This window comes from Monodelphis domestica, chromosome 1 (genome assembly GCF_027887165.1).
Source record: "Monodelphis domestica isolate mMonDom1 chromosome 1, mMonDom1.pri, whole genome shotgun sequence".
Classification (NCBI taxonomy): domain Eukaryota; kingdom Metazoa; phylum Chordata; class Mammalia; order Didelphimorphia; family Didelphidae; genus Monodelphis; species Monodelphis domestica.
Genome location: NC_077227.1, coordinates 177,208,053 through 177,224,783, shown reverse-complemented (window position 1 = coordinate 177,224,783; position 16,731 = coordinate 177,208,053). Strand labels below are relative to the sequence as shown.

At 40.3% G+C, this 16,731-nt stretch overlaps 1 protein-coding gene across 1 annotated transcript in view; it reads left to right on the top strand.

The window, feature by feature from the left end:
* Positions 1-16,731, top strand: part of SLC7A8 (solute carrier family 7 member 8) — a 97,701-nt gene that overhangs the window by 27,337 nt on the left and 53,633 nt on the right. The window contains exons 2-3 of the mRNA XM_056810053.1: positions 10,044-10,248; positions 11,682-11,833. Of these exons, the coding sequence (XP_056666031.1) occupies positions 10,044-10,248; positions 11,682-11,833 (357 nt within the window). The remainder of the gene's footprint in view (positions 1-10,043; positions 10,249-11,681; positions 11,834-16,731) is intronic.

Genomic DNA, 16,731 nt, shown 5'->3' with positions numbered 1-16,731 from the left:
GTTCACTCAATTCCCACAATTAACATATTGGACCAAGGAAAGAGGGGGAAACCCCTCCTTTAAAATCTCTTTAGATTTTTTTTTTACTATTTACTATTAATAATGACTGGTTTATATAGTATTTAAATCTTGAAAAGCTCTTATAATGACTTAATGGGACAGGTGTTGTCATCATCACTTTATAGATGAGGAAACAGGCTTATAATAGTTAAGTGCCATGCCTGTATTGTATAAGTACCTACTAAGTATTAGAGACACAATTTGAACCCTCATTTTCTTAACCCATATCTCATGAGCATCTAGTTGGTACAGTGGTTAGAATGTCAGACCTAGAGTCAGAAAGGTTCATCTTCACGAGTTCAAATCTAGGCTTTTGGATACTTCTTAATTGGGTATCCCTGGGCAAGTCACTTAACTTTGCCTCAGTTTCCTCACCTGTAGAATGATCTGAAAAAGTAAATGACAAACCATTCCAATATCGTTGTCAAGAAAACTCCAAATGGGATCAAATAGCATCAAACACTTCCTAGCTTGGTGACCCTGGGGAAGTCACTTAACCCTGTTGACCTCAGTTTCCTCATCTGTAAATATGAGCTGGAGAAGGAAATGGCCAACCACTCAGGTATCTTTGCCAAGAAAGCTCTAAATGGGGTCATAACAGAGTCAGATATGACTAAATGACTCAGCAACAATAATAACTTCCCAACTCAAGGCTCAGATACTCTCTACTAAATGACTTCTTAATGCAACTCTATCACTTAGTGGGTGAACTGGGTTAGTCCTTTCTTTTCATGAACCTTCTATTTTCCTAAGGTTGGGGAAGCCTAAACTGAAACTGATTTCCTAGATGGTCTGAGTGACACCCTGGATTTTGACTCTGTCCTTAGGATTTTGATAAACTGAGGACCTTTGTTCTAGTCTTCCAGCCTATTCAAAACTTTTAATGTCTCAGATGAAAGGGACTCTGCTATATGCTAATCATCCAAAAATGGATGAGTGAAACATTTTAGAGGTTTTGTTGATCCTGAAAAATCCAAAAACTAGAGGAAGAAAAGAAAAATTCCAGAAAGGTCAAGAAAGAGAAGGGAAATATCTGAGCCTGATGTGTATCTCCCAGTAATCTTTGATGGAATCGTGATGCCTCTCATTCCAAAAGATCACATGTTTTCAACAGTACCCACCTCCCTCACTTGCCCTCAGCAAAAGACATTCCTGACTCAGGAGAAATATCTTGGCTTATTACTCCTCCTTTTTCAGAACCTTAAGGACCAAAGTCAAACTTTGTTTTTGTACCAGCATTGATTGCTTTAAAAACCCCTTGAGCTACTTTTATAACCCCCTAGTTCAATTGCTTTTCTCTTACTGGCTTGCCGTGCCCCATACATCACTTATCTGATAAAATCTTGCCAAGGCAAGGAGTTTATGTTTATTAATATGTTTCAGCAATAATAGCAGCACAGGCTCCTTCATTCCCTCTCTTCCAGGGACTTTGTTACTTCCTCCTGTACACCACTGACCAGTGAAGAAGACAATGAACATTTTGTTGATCTGAAATTTATTAAGGCTTTAGTAGCTTAATTGAGCCAGGAAAAAGTCAACCTCCAATAGCTACTAATTCCACTAGTATGGAATAGCTTGAAGAGGTAAATCTAGAGAATGGTTGGAGAGGAAAGGGGGCACATCTAGAAACTAAAAGGCATCAGAAACTGACAGCAAAGATTCTTGTTTAATTGAGTTGGTTCTGATAGGATGGGCTCTGACCACCAAAGAAGGAAAGTCCAAGTGGAAAGAGGATTAGGAAGAAAGGAGAGCATGTGGGGGGAAATTTTTTTAAATGAATGTTTTAAATTATTTTTACATGTATTTGGGGAAATTTTTTTTTAATTAAAAAGAAGGAAAAACCCAAACAGACTGCGAGAGAACAGAGCTCTTGTTTCTGTTTCTCTCCGTAGTTGAATTTCAATTCCATTGGAAGCCATTCTTCAGTGGACTCTGTCTCCTGACTCTTCCAGTTCTGGTCTCATGCACTGCAGCCTTAGCCATTTTTTTGTATCAGAAAGGAAAATGTATTCTTGGGCCCAAAGGAAGCAGGGAAAGAGCTGCCTCTAAATGAGGAACTCTCTTCATAGCTGCACTCTTCGTGGTGGCAAAAAATTGGAAAATGAGGGGATGCCCTTCAATTGGGGAATGGTTGAACAAATTGTGGTATATGTTGGTGATGGAATACTATTGTGCTAAAAGGAATAATAAAGTGGAGGAGTTCCATGGAGACTGGAACGACCTCCAGGAAGTGATGCAGAGCAAAAGGAGCAGAACCAGGAAAACATTGTACACAGAGACTGATACACTGTGGTACAATCGAAAGTAATGGATGTCAACTAGAAAAAACGCAGAACTATTAAATAGTCAAAATCACTCTTTAATCAAGGGGAAAAGGGTTAGTGCTACTAATATGACAACAGAGCTGCTTCCCATGACTGCACAGAGTCAAGACGCCCTGGTCACTAGTCCCTGGGAGTGCCACCAACTCAGGATGGACTCCGGGGAACAAAAGAACTTGGGGAACCTATATACCCTTTGGGAAATCCAGGGGCAGGGAAAGATGATTGACATTACTATGGCTACAAGGAAAATGGGAGTGTTCAAACTACACTGACAAGATACAATCATAGCTAGAAGCTAGGGTGCAAGAGAAGGGGGCTGCTTACAATGGTTACTAAAAGATGGTTCATCTCAGGTCTGACCTTCCTGAGAGAGGTTTTAATACAATAGGGGAGGCTACCTAAAACAAAGAAAGTCCTTAGCATATGCTTATCTCACCCAACCAGGATTATCATTTCCCTTCAGGGTAGATTCCTCTTGGGAACAGGGAACAAGTACAAGCTTTTGGGGTCTCCAATCTACAAGCTAAATCTAAAATTGGGGTTCATCAGATCCCACTAGGCCACAAGTTTGGGATTCCTAAATTCCATGTTGACATGGACTTCTTCATTAGTGTCAATGCAATGTCCCTGAACAATCTGCAGGGATCTAAAAAACACTATCCACAAGCAGAGGATAAACTGGGAGTAAAAACACAGATGAAAAGCAACTGCTTGACTAGAGGGGTTGAGGGGATATGACTGAGGAGAGACTCTAAATGAACACCATAATACAAATACCAACAACATGGAATTGGGTTCGAATCAAGGACACATGTGATACCCAGTGGAATCGCTTATCAGCTATGGGAGAGGTGGTGGGAGGGGGGGCGGGAAGAAAAGAAAATGATCTTTGTTTCCAATGAATAATGTTTGGAAATGACCAAATAAAATAAAAAAATAAATGAGGAACTCTCTCATCTCCCCTGGCTGCGCTAAAAAGTCACCAGCTCTTAGGAAGCAGAGTCTGAAAAGCAGGAAAACTGGATAGAAATTTGGAGGTGAAAGTTCAAGTTAGGATTAAAGCTAAAATTTGCATTGGTTAGAAAGTCCATCACTTTTTGGATGAAGTTTGTGAAATCAGGTTTCTGACAATTGACCATACTATGTCCCCTTCACCTAGTCTGTTCAAAGACTAGTCCCAAACTACCAAGGAGAAATGAGGATGTAGATTGGAAGAATTTTGTGGACTATTTTCCAAGAACATTGGCAAATCTGTTTTGGAAACATTGAAAACATCTCAGTATAACAATTTCTCCTGGATGTATTCTTCAGTCAATTAACAAGGTGGCTTAGTGGATAGAGAACCAAGCTGGGAGTACCTGGGTTCAACTCTGACTTCAGACATTTCCTAGCCATGTTAAAGTGTTTTCTGGCCACATGTTTTTTCTGGGGGCATTATATATTCACCAGCACATTTTTTGTTGTTGTTCAGTTGTTTTCTGTGGTGTCCAACTCATTGGAACTCTAGTGGGGGTTTTCTTGGAAAAGATATTGAAGTTGTTTGCTCTTTTCTTCTCCAGTTCATTTTACAGATGTGGAAACTGAGGCTAACAGGGTTAAGTATTTGGTCCAGGGTCACCCAGCTAGGAAGTGTCTGAGGCCAGATTTGATCTCAGGAAAATGAGTCTTCCTGGTTCCAGGCCTGGCACTCTAGCCACCGTATCACTTATCTCTCTAGCATATGTATAGATAGAGATAAAGATAGAGATACAAGGTAATTTGAGGGCAGGAGCTAAAATGTATTTAGTATTTTGATTTGCAAAGCACTTCACATAAATTATCTTATGTAATCCTCACAACAATCCCATTAGGCAGATGTTACTATTATCTATTACTATTATTGGTGAGGAAATTGAGACAGATGACAGTTAAATGACTTGCCCAGGGTCACATAGCTAGTAATTGTCTGAATAGAATTCAAATCAAGATTTTTCTAACACACACTAGCATTAGTGTGTGTATGTATGTGTGTGTGTGAGTGAGGAATTCTCTAATGAAAGAAATGGCATTTGGGATTTGAAGCAAACTAGGAATTATAAAAGTCTGATACAGAAGTGCATTCCAGGCATGGCAGAGAGCCTTGGCAAAGATCAGAGAAGAGATGTAACATTCTGTATGAGGAACTACATGGAAGCTACTTTGGCTGGACCTTGGAATGTGTGGAAGAAAGTAATAGGTAATAAGCTGAGAAAGGTGTGTTAGATTGAGGTTGTAAAAGTCTTTAATTGCCAAGTAGAGATAGATTCTAGAGATCCCATAACCATTCAGTCCTCTAGGCAGTTCTCTTAAATCAGATTTTCTTAATAGTCCACAAACTCCATCCCTTAAAGATCTTCTCAGGGGTTCTATGAACACATTAGAATAAAAGAATTGCTATTTAAGACTATTAGTTGCCAAGAAAGTGCTCACCTAGGATTACCCTGTACCAAAAAGTCAAAGATCCAGGTCTCTTCCCTCCCCCCCCCAATCCTATTTTAAAAGTGTAGTTAGCAGGGGGCATCTGGGTAGCTCTATCGGTTGAGAGTCAAGCCTAGAGATGGGACATCCTGGGTTCAAATCTGGCCTCAGACACCTCCTAGTTGTGTGACCCTGGGCAAGTCACTTAACTCCATTGGCTAGCCCTTGCTGTTCTTCTGCCTTGGAACTAATACATAGTGTTGAATCTAAGGGAGAAGGTAAGGGTTTTTTGGAAGAAGAAAAAAAGTACAGTAGGGCCCCTGTATCCAAAGGAAATACATTGCAAGATCTTTCCTGGATGACTAAAATGGGGATATAAGGGAACACCTGCTGACCACACATATAGGTACCCCCTCTCTCCATTCCTGCTCCTCAGCTGGGTGCTCTACAGCCCCTGTCACCAACCCCATGGAAAAAAATGGAAGGAGAAGAGACTGCTTCTGGGGGGGTTTCTGGTACTTTGTAGGTGGACTTCTAGCCTTGACTGAGGATAAGATTGGCTGGTGCAGCCAAAAGAGAAACCTCAATTAAGGGGCCCTGCCTTCTAGGGAGCTACTATGGTTGTTTGAGCAGGGGAGGGACATGGTCAACACTTGTTTCAATTTCTCCAGCCTAAATATTCACACCACATTGATCTGGTCCTGGTATGGTGTCTTTGTGCCCTGGTGACCTACCTCTGGACATATTCCAGTCTCTCAGTGTCTTCCCCTGAATATAATACCCTAAACCCAGGCTTCTAGGTGCATGATTTGACCAGGTCAAAGTATAGCAGAACTATGATTTCCCTCTCTCTGGGCCCCTCTGGCTCTCAGCATAAGATCACTGTTGTTTTTCAATCTCATCTGTCTCTCTGTGACCCCACTTGAGGTCTTCCTGGCAGAGATGCTGGAATGGTTTGCCATTTCCAGCTCCAGGTCATTTTATAGATAAGGAAACTGAGGTAAACAGGATTAAGGGACTTGCCCAAGTTCACACAGCTAGTAAGTGTCTGAGGACTGATTTGAACTCACAAAGTTGAATCTTCCTGACTTAAGGCCTGCCACTCTTATCTACTATGCCATCTCCCTGCCACCAACATAAGATGACATTAACTCTTGGCTGCCATATCACAATGTTGCCTCATTGAATTTCTAGACAACTCAGACCCTTAGGTCTTTTCCCAATGAACTTGTTTAGTCAAGCTCTTCCTTATATCCTTGTTAAGTTGAATTTTTCTTCTAGTGTTGCTAAGCAAGGAAATAATCATAGTGTAACCTCCTGCAGTTACATATTAATATTTTCATGGGTGGACAACTGAGAAGGAGATTGAAAACTGAGGGAAAATGGATAGAGGAGAGAAGAGAGAGAGAGAGAGAGAGAGAGAGAGAGAGAGAGAGAGAGAGAGAGAGAGAGAGAGAGAGAGAGAGAGAGAGAGATACAAAGGAATACAGATTCAGAGACAAGGAGTTAAAAAAAATATGAACTCCATTGTCGGTACCCCTCTGATGGTGTTGAGAAAGGGCACTACATGTGCCTTCAAACTTTTATTGGAGAGTTTAGGAGTTTGGAGTGGGAGGTAGCTAATGAACATGTGACATGGCATAGGTTTTAACATTGGCTCAATTGACAATCACATAAACAAAGAGGAAGAGGTTAATCAAACTTGTGACTTGGTAAGGAATGTGATCTAACAAGGTGTGAGTTAGGACCCTGTGGCAAATATTGTCCTGCTCAATAATTCTTTTGTCCTTTGGATTGAAGATTTGGAAATTCAATAATCAATAAGTAACATGACCATGAGTCTGGTATATGAACACATAAGATACAATATCAATTCATCAATAATACTTTCAAGATGCTAATATACCTGGTATGCTACACATAGCCATCATCACTTGAAACAGCAATGATGAACCTTTTAGAGACCATGTGCCCTGTCCCCCCCTTACCTCAGACAAGGGGAGGAAGTGCTTCCATTGGGCTGCTGGGTGGGTGAAGTGAAAAAATGTCCTAAATGTCCTCAGCGTGGTAGAGGGGAAGGGAGCAGTTCCCCCAAGTCCCTCTGCCTTTCTAGTAACGAACTCTGGTGGGTGACAGATCACATACCCACAGAGAGTTCTCCATCACAGACCTAGAACTGTAAGGTGTATGACATGCTTTAGAGATGACCTCATTTGATCTTCAAGCATTACATTTTACAGCTGGGGAAACTGAGGTATGGCAAGGCTTAGTGACTTCTCCATAAACACACAGACAGGAAGCCATGTTCTTTTCAGACTGAAAGGCTGGTGCACCATCCACCATGCCCTGTTTGGTAGAACCTCACTTTGACCAGGTAGAACCAAAATACTAGGAGTAATATTTAACCTGAGGTTCATTATTATCACAAAGCCATTCTGCTTCTCAGGGGAAGACCAACCCATTAAATGAGGGAGACAGAATCTGTTGGAAGGAAGAAGACAAGCATTTATTATTGAAGGTCTACTATGTGCCAGGCATTGTGCTAAGCACTTTATAATTATCTCATTTGATTCTCACAACTCTGGGAAGTAAGTGCTATTTTTATCCCAGTTTTATAAGTGAGGGAACTTTGGCTAAGAGAAGTTAATTGACTTGCCCAGGGTCACACAGATCATATTTGTATTCATGTCTTCCTGAATGAGGTGTGGATAGAGCACCAAGCCTGAAGTTTTCTGAGTACAAGTTTTCTGAGTCTCAGATACTTCCTGGCTAGGCGACCCTGGGCAAATGACTTCACCCTGTTGGCTTTTGTTTCTTCATCTGTAAAGTGAGCTGAAGAAGGAATGACAAGCCACTCCAGTATCTCTACCAAGAAAACCCCAAGTGGGATCTCAAAGAGTCAGACACAACTGAAAATGGTTGAACAACTTCCTGACTTCAGACCTAGAGATCTAGCCACTATGTCACCCTGTTAATTGGTACAATGGAAGGAGCCTTCTAGTAGCAAAGAGAATGAAGTCTTCTATCTCTTGGTTTAGACTCTAAGGAGCAATGTGATTAGAATAAGTCACTTCATTTTCCTGTGATTCAGCTTCCTCATCTATAAAATGGAATTTAGATGATGAATGGGAAAAGGCATTGGAAATTAAACAAATAAGGGCAGCTAGGTGACTCTGTGGATAGAGAAGAATACCTGGAGTCAAGAGGTGCTGGGTTCAAATGTGACCTCAGACCTTATTAGCTGTGTGATCCTAGGAAAGTCTTTTGACCCTAATTGTCCTGTCCTTACAGCTCTTCTCGTTGGAATCGATATTGATTCCAAGCCCGATGGTAAAGGTTTTGAAAATGGAGGGGGAGAAGAAATTAAACAAATGTCACACGCACAACAAAGGAACTAGAACTTACTGAAATCTCCTGTTTTTCTAAGGCCTTTGCCCTACTATAATTTAGTTTATAGAGTCATGCCCTACTTCCTGATGGGAGTAGGTCCATTGTTTCTCAGGGAGATCACTTAAGGAATTTTTTTTAATTTGCTTTTTTTTCTATGATGAACGTAAATATTAACAAAGATGATTTCTTGAGGGGGCAGCACAGCAGATGGATAAATAGAATGCCAGGCACCAAAAATCCATCTCTGTCACTTAACTTCCAACATCCTCCATCCTAGAAACCCACCTCATAACATGCTTGAATTGGATTATAATTAGTATATTCAAGCAAAATAACAACATATTCCCCTTGTTTAGAAATGTATATCTTATCCTGTACCTCCAACCCAACCCTTCTCTGTCAGGAAGTGAAAAACATACTACATTATTAGTCTTCTCAAGCCCAGTTGAGTCCCTTCAGAGCTTAGAATTTTAAGATCTTTCAAAATTGTTTTCCTTTAAGTTTTTGTTGTAGTTGTATAAATTATTTTCCTAGTTCTCCTCACTTTACTCTGAATTTCCCTAGGTTTATCTGAAATAATATTTGTCATTAAGGTACAATAATAATTCTGTCACATTCATGGACATCTATATTGTTTCTATTTTTTTTTTTTACTGTGACAGAAAGTGCTACTCTAAATATTTTGATGCATATAGGCTATTTCCCTAGTATTGCTAGGTCAAAGGGCATACACAGTAACTTTTGGGGCACCATTCCAAATTGCTTTCTAAAATGCCTGGACTAATTTATAGCTCCTCCAACAGTACATTAATATACTTGTTTTCCTGTGGTCTATCCAACATTTGGCATTTTCCTTTTTCTCAACTCTGCCTTAAATGTGCATTTCTCTAGTTATTTATAATTTGGAACATCTTTTCATATGACTATTGATAGCTTAGATTTATTCGGTGTTGCCTCAAACCTTGGCCTTTGGAAAATCAGAGCTTGGTGGAAGGTAGCTACAAAGATGAGCACCTAACATAGGGAAAATAGGTAAAGAAGCTGTCCTGCCATTCCTTCAGCCTCATTTTCTTTATGCCTAGCTCTTGAAAAGCAAGCATGATCTGACCTTGGGGCCTGCGGAAGCCTAAAGAAGTACTTTCTCTCTCCCTGCCCCATCCTTACCATTGGAAAATATGCTCCTTAAGGGGAGAGAAAGTCTTTCTTCTCATCCAGCCTTCACCAGTAGACTATAAACTCCTTGTATCCCTAATATTTAGAAAGAGTTTCGTGCCTTATAAAACATTTAATAAATGCTGGTTGTACTATTTAACTGCCAAGCTAATATAGTTGGTATAAGATATTTGCTGTATATTCTGACTGACCCCTAGCTAGGAAATGTCTGAGGTCCGATTTGAAACATCCCATCTCCAGGCTTTGTTCTCTATCCACTGGGCCACCAAGCTGCTCCCACTCAATGAATTTTCCCTGGTTGTCTCCCATGCCTGGAACTCTCTCCCTCCCTCACTTCCCTTCAAGTTGCAGTTAAAATCTTACCTTTTCCAAGAAGCCTTTTCTATTCTTTTCTTGCTCTACCTACCAAGGCTTTCCAATTTATTTCCAATATAATCTCTGTGTGTACATATATATATATATATAGTTTGTAGACAGTGCTTTGCATGCTGTCATGCTGTTCCTCCCATTAGATTGTGAGCTCCCTGAGGGCAAGTTCTGTTTTTGCCTTTTCTTTGCATTTCCAGCACTTAGCACAGTACCTGGCACACAACAGGTAAGTCAATAAATAATAGTCCACTTGATTTGGCTTGACATTCTTCTTTCTATCTTCTCTTTTAGGAAACATCATTGGCTCAGGAATTTTTGTCTCACCAAAAGGTGTTCTGGAGAATGCTGGCTCTGTGGGCCTTGCTCTGATTATATGGATTATAACAGGGATCATCACAGCTGTGGGTGCATTGTGCTATGCTGAACTTGGAGTTACTATCCCTAAATCTGGAGGTGACTACTCTTATGTCAAGGACATCTTTGGAGGACTGGCTGGGTAAGACTATTACTTGGGGGCACTGGGTAACTTGGGGCAAAAGGAAATGAGACAGGCTGGAAGACCTGGACGGTACAATTCAGGATTTCATCATTTGAGTTCTTCGTGCCTGCTTTTTCTTGGGTGGATGAGTGAGTGGGGATCCTTGCTAGCCTTCATCACCAGCCTCCAATGTGCTCCAAGATCCTATGTACCATTCTTTGGAAGAACGAAGCAGCAGAAATCCTTCATTTGACTCAGATATACAACTATAAATCTGGAATTCAATCTTCTTTCCCTCTGCTAGTAAACTAAGATGTCCCTAAGAAGTGGTATTGGTGAAATGAGATGGATAGGTGTCCAGATTTCTGATTGGTCCAGGATAATTGGTGATTCAGGCCAACTAATCCCATACCAGAATTAGCTTAACTTTAATGTGGGATAACCGGTTGATTTGTTCAGTACTTAGTCATTTCTATTATGTTCTTTCTTGGGACAATCAAAAGAACTGAGGAGAGCATGAGAGAGGTATCACCAATTGCCTCTAGACCTCAGTGTTGGTGTGGTTCCATATTAGGCACTTCTCAGACTTGCTCCAGTCTGATAGTGATAGCAGAATAATGTGCAGGGGTCTTATCCCTGTCACAATCTTAATGCTTCAAAATTCAAACCATCAGCAGAGGAAAGAAAATCACAGCTCTCATCATGGAGTCAACCTGTGAGAGCTCTAGACAAAGATAACATCCTATCCTTCTGTTCCCTCAGCTTAACTAATGAGACTGGTTGTCTTTCCATAACTAGAAGAAATACAAGTCCTGCTTTCCCCCCATTAACAAGGCTCACTACTCTGAGAAAAAGTCTCAATTATATGTCTCTAGGTTCCCCCAATTGCCAAGCTGTATCCACAGATCTTTTTAAGAGAAGTCCTACCTCATCTTTTACCCCCTTTATAAGGAGAAGGGTATAAAGAGCTTTCATACTTTCTCCTCAATCCCTACCTATTCATTTGCTTCAGAGACTCTACCCTCATTGCTGGCAGGAAGTTTGGATCTGAGAGGGAATTGCAAGAAATATCTTGGTGGGAGAGGTTTCCCCATCACTGACAAAGTAGGAGCCAGGGTAGTGGAAACAACAGATTAGGGAGAGGCACAAGGAACATTGAAGCCTGTGCTAATAAATGCCTATGCTATTACTTGCTGAAACATTAACTATTAATTGCTAATAAAACACATCACAGCCTGAAAGGACATTCTTTTCACTTTTTTGTGGTTTAGCACCTCCATAAACTTGAAGGTGATGGGGACTTCCCGCTAATACCCTCCCTTTCCATAAAAGCTGCCTTCAAGTTTCCCAGGCCCCTTTTTTGGAGCAAGTTGAACCTTTGCTAGATCTAAAGGATGGAGGCTGATCCTGGTACTCACTCAATTTATACCATGTCCTTTTCCTCCCATTAGGTTCCTAAGGCTTTGGATTGCTGTGCTAGTAATCTACCCCACCAACCAGGCTGTCATTGCTCTCACCTTCTCCAATTATGTGCTGCAGCCTCTCTTTCCCACCTGTTTTCCTCCAGAGTCTGGACTTCGACTTCTGGCTGCAGTCTGTTTATGTGAGTACCTGTTAAATGTCCCCCCTCTTCATTCAGTTGTGCCACAGTATATTAGGCTCTGAATACAATGTTCTTCTGGCTCTGCTCCTTTTGCCCTGTATCAAGTCCTGGAGTTCACATGGAATTGCTCCAGTTCATTATTCCTTTTAGCATAATAGTATTCTATCACCAGCATATACCACAATTTGTTCAGCCATACCCCAATTGAAGGGCATCCTTCATATTTTCCAATTTTTTGCCACCACAAAGAGCACAGCTATGAATATTCTTGTACATGTATTTTTCCTTATTATCTCTTTGGGATACAAACCCAACAGTGCTTTGGCTGGATCAAAGGTCAGACAATATTTTAGTGCTCTTTGGGCACAGTTCCAAATTGCCATCCAGAATGGTTGGACCAATTCACAACTCCACCAACATGGACTTAGGTCTTCTTTGATCCAGGACCAGCCCTTTCTCCAATATACCATGTTGCCTCTCATGTATACAAGTTGTCCCAAAAGTTTTAGTATAATTTTAAGCTTTAACAGCTTGCTTTAGGAAACTTTTTCTTTAGGAAACTCTTAAAACTATGATCTCATTTTTTTCTCTGCTTTCTTTTTTCCTTTTTTTCCCCAATTACTGGTAGAAACAATTTTGACGATTGTTTTCTGACATTTTATTATTGGCTCCTTCCTCTATACTCCCCCCAAGGCAGCAAATAGTTTAATATAGGTTATACTAATACTTTCATGCAATAAATATTTGCATATCATGAGACTGATCTTTACTAGCTTAAAACTATACTAAGATTTTTGAAACATGGTGTACATACACAAACACAAATATTGTGTTGTGTGTGTGTGCTGTTGTGTGTGTGTGTGAAAATATTGTGTGTTCTGGTTGATATAGTTCCCCACGTGGACTTTGGAATAGGAACATATGAGGGTATTCTCTAATTGTGTCCAGTTTCCTTACTGCATGCCTTTTTGAACTGGAACTGGGTGTGCATGCAAAAAGACTTTCTTAGAGGCAAATCAATATCTCAAATTGATATCTCCTCATCTCCCCTTCTCGATATCTCCTCCTCCTCCTCCGTGATTGTGTTTGAGTGAGCAAATGATGGCTGCTAGCTATAAGCCTCTGGGTACAATGAATGATTTGTTTTTCAACAGTTTAATTGAAAGTGACTTAAAATACCATCTAGCCTGCAAGGTGAAAACCAAATGCTAAGGTTGGTTAGCCTTTCTCCATGAAGTCCTTCTGACCCAATCCCAGCCCACAATGGTCTTTCCTTCCTTTTAATTCCTATAGCAGTGATCAGTCAAGGATTTGGCAATTAATAATAATTATTATTATATACATTATAGAGATACAGCTATAGATTATATTACCAGATTTGGGTAGGTTCCCATGACAGATTTATAGCACAACATGGGCAAAGGTCCCACAGAAAGAATTAGAATAGGTAGCAATCTGCAGTGCTGGAAGAGGCAGCATTTGAAGAAATCACAGATCCACAAGTACCAGAATATATGTATATTTTTAAAGGCCCCAGTTCCAGAATTATATGGCTAACTGATCTCTCCACCCACCCTTTCTGTTCTCTTGCCCCCAGTAGACATTTTACTGCTGCTATGCTGCCTAGATCTCTTAATGCTGTCCTAACTGATTTACAAGTTAGATTATAGATCATTAACCATTCAGAAGTTGTGTTCCAAGGTCCTGATCCCCTTTGTTCAGGCATGATGGTGAAGGCTGGGGAGATTTAAGGAAATAGTGACTGTTAAGACCTGACTCTCCTCATTGGATTCAACCAAACACCACTTCTGGCTCTTCCAACAGGTGGGCTATCTTTGGCATTTAGTGTCACTGGTTGGCAATCCTGATGTGGGGCATTGCCTTCTAAGGGACTTCTACAGTTGTGGGAAGTTGGTATTCAGTAGGTAAGGAAGAAAATATCTGCTGTTTAGACAGCATTAAGAAGCTAAGCCCCTGGGGGTCGGTCACCTGGGTCCCTGGAGCTCCTTGCCTGACAGTCAGCAGTGCCTATAGCTCTGAGGAGGAGCTCTTGGGACCGCAGGGATAGTTAGCTGCCTTTGCTTCTGGGCTGATGGACACACTGTTTAGTGGAACACGGAAAAACAACCAAAATGCTGGCCACTGCTATTTCTGTCCCTCAAGGGTGAGCGCACAGACACACAATTTCCTCTTTCCTGCTGATGTTGCTGAAATTGTCTTGGGTTAGAATGAATAGTATCATGGATTCTGAGGGCTGGTAGGAATCTTAAGTGGTCATTGAGTTCATACTCTCACTAGATAGATTCCCTACAACAGAGTAAGAAAATATCCTGATGACAGGTCAGCAGGTAAGATTTCCTAGCTCTCATTGCTACTTTCCCCTACATTCTCCAAAATATATGAAGCACACTTTAGGACCAGGACTATGGGGCACATACCCTCTTTGGATTAGTCCAGTCCCACTGTTGCCCTATGATCAAGCCAATTTGCCCAGAGCCTTCTTAGATGGATAAGAATCTCTGCTGGTTTTTAATAGATCTAGAAAAGGGAATTTCACAATCTCTGTCATCATCCTATTCTGGCATCTGACAGTGCTAGGGAGAGAGCCAGGGAAAGAATTTTGAAGTCTGACTTGTGGCATTGATCACAAGACCCATAAGCTAGAAAGGATCATCAAAGGTCATCTAGTCTATCCTCCAGAATTTCTAGGTGCAATTTGTTTCTAAATTGTCTTTGGAAAGCCAATTATCAACCTTATTGCCCTCCAGAAAGAATAATTCCCAAATCTCCCTTTCTAATATGTTCTCATTTCTTATCACCAGGTCATTCACAGGTTAAAAAAGAAAATTTTCCCAGTAGCTCATTTAAATCCTTCTTGCTTTAATTTAAGCTTAGTCCTTTACCATTTTGCTCTAAGAACAATGGGAAACTGCTTTCTAAGGATCTAGATCTAACCTTTAGACCCTTAACTATCTTACACTCTGGCCTTTGGCAAATCACTTAACCTCTAATCTTTTGTTCCAGGGGGTTGAACTAGTTCCTTCCATTATATCTGATCCTCTAAGAACATGATCATTTTTTAAAATTGTATTTAATTGATTAAGAAAATTTTTCCTTGGTTACACGATTCATGTTCTTTCCCTCCTTTCCTCCCAACCCTCCTCCCGTAGCCAACGATCAACTCCACTGGGTTTTATATGTGCCATTGATCAAGACCTATTTCCATATTATTAATATTTGCACTAGGGTGATCTTTTAGAGTCTACATCCCCAATCATATCCCCATCAACCCATGTGATCAAGCAGTTGTTTTTCTTCTCTGTTTCTACTTCCACAGTTCTTTCTCTGGGTGTGGATAGCATCCCTTCTTATAAGTAAGGACATGATCTTTAAAGATACCTTCCAGAATTGAATCTCTGAAATCTTTTACAACTACCTAAACAATATTATTGTTTTTGGTAGCTCCAACTCTTTGTGGCCCCATTTGGGGTTTTCTTGGTAAAGTTGCTAGAGTGATTTGCCATTTCCTTCTTCAACTCATTTTACAAATAAGGAACTGGGGGTAACATTGTTAAGTGATTTGCCCATGATCACATAGCTAGTAAGAATCTTAGGTCAGATTTGAACTAATGAAAAATTAGTCTTTCTGATTCCAAGATCTATCCACTATACTGCCTAGTTGTCTCCTAATATTTATTTGATTTTTTTAGTGCTTTGTTCAATTTTATTAAGTATCTAGTACTTTAATTTTAAACCATTATTAGACCTACGTTCCCCCCAATACTCAATATTTATTAAGCCCCTACTATGCTCCAGGCTATACCAAGCTCCTCTGTATTTTCTTCTTCAGGCCAAATACCCAAAGTTCCTTTAACTTAGCTCCAAAGAGCCAATTTTTAATTACTTCCCCCCAGATCTCTCATGGGGTCCTCTTAATGTATCTTCACATAGAGATAATATAGATAATATGTCTGATATAGCTAGCTATATTGCCAATATAGATTGGAACTAGGCTGCAGGGGGAATTATCCTGAAAGGGCAGATTCATTTAAAGGAACAACTTATGTCGGAGGTGACCTACTTAAAATGCCCATTGCTATTTTGAGCTGAGTTCATAGCATTTGCCATTTCTCAAGAGTTGTTGGAAACATAGTGGAAATGGGAAGGGGAAGAGAATGGCATTTATAGAACACCTACTATGTGCCAAGCAAATGACAAATCACTCTTGATCTCACAACAACCCTGGGAGCTATTATTCTCTTCATTTTATAATTGAGGAAACTGAGGCATATAGATTATGTGACTTGCTGAGTGTTGTACAGCTAGGAAGTATCAGAGGCTGGATTTGATTTTAGGTCTTTCTGACTGTTAAGCCCAGCACTCTATCTACCTTACCACCCATGGGAATGATTTCTTTGAAAGGCTTAATTTATGCTATTGCATTCTTCAGAACAGGGTGATAGGTGCAAAACAGATCCAATGTGTGCACCACATCCAGGGCTGAAGGACCTGGATTCAAATTTTGGCAATATATATTTGATATGGAACAAGTCATTTTTCCCTTCTGGGTCTCATTTTCCTTAGGTATAAAAGGAAGGAGTTGGATGAGACAATTTCACAGTTCTCTTCTAACCCCTCATTTTTACAGATGAGGAAACTGAGTCCCAAAGAGGGTGAATAGTAGAGATGACATATATTGGGTTGCCTTTTGTAAAAAAATCTATGTTGGCTTATCCTTACTGTTTTGTTGCACAGTCATTTCAGTCACATCTGACCCTTTGTGACCCTATTTAGGATTTTCTTGGCAAAGATACTAGAGTAGTTTACCATTTCCTTCTCCAGTTCATTTTATAGATGAGGAAAACTAAGGTAAACAAGGTTTTGACTTTCCCAGGGTC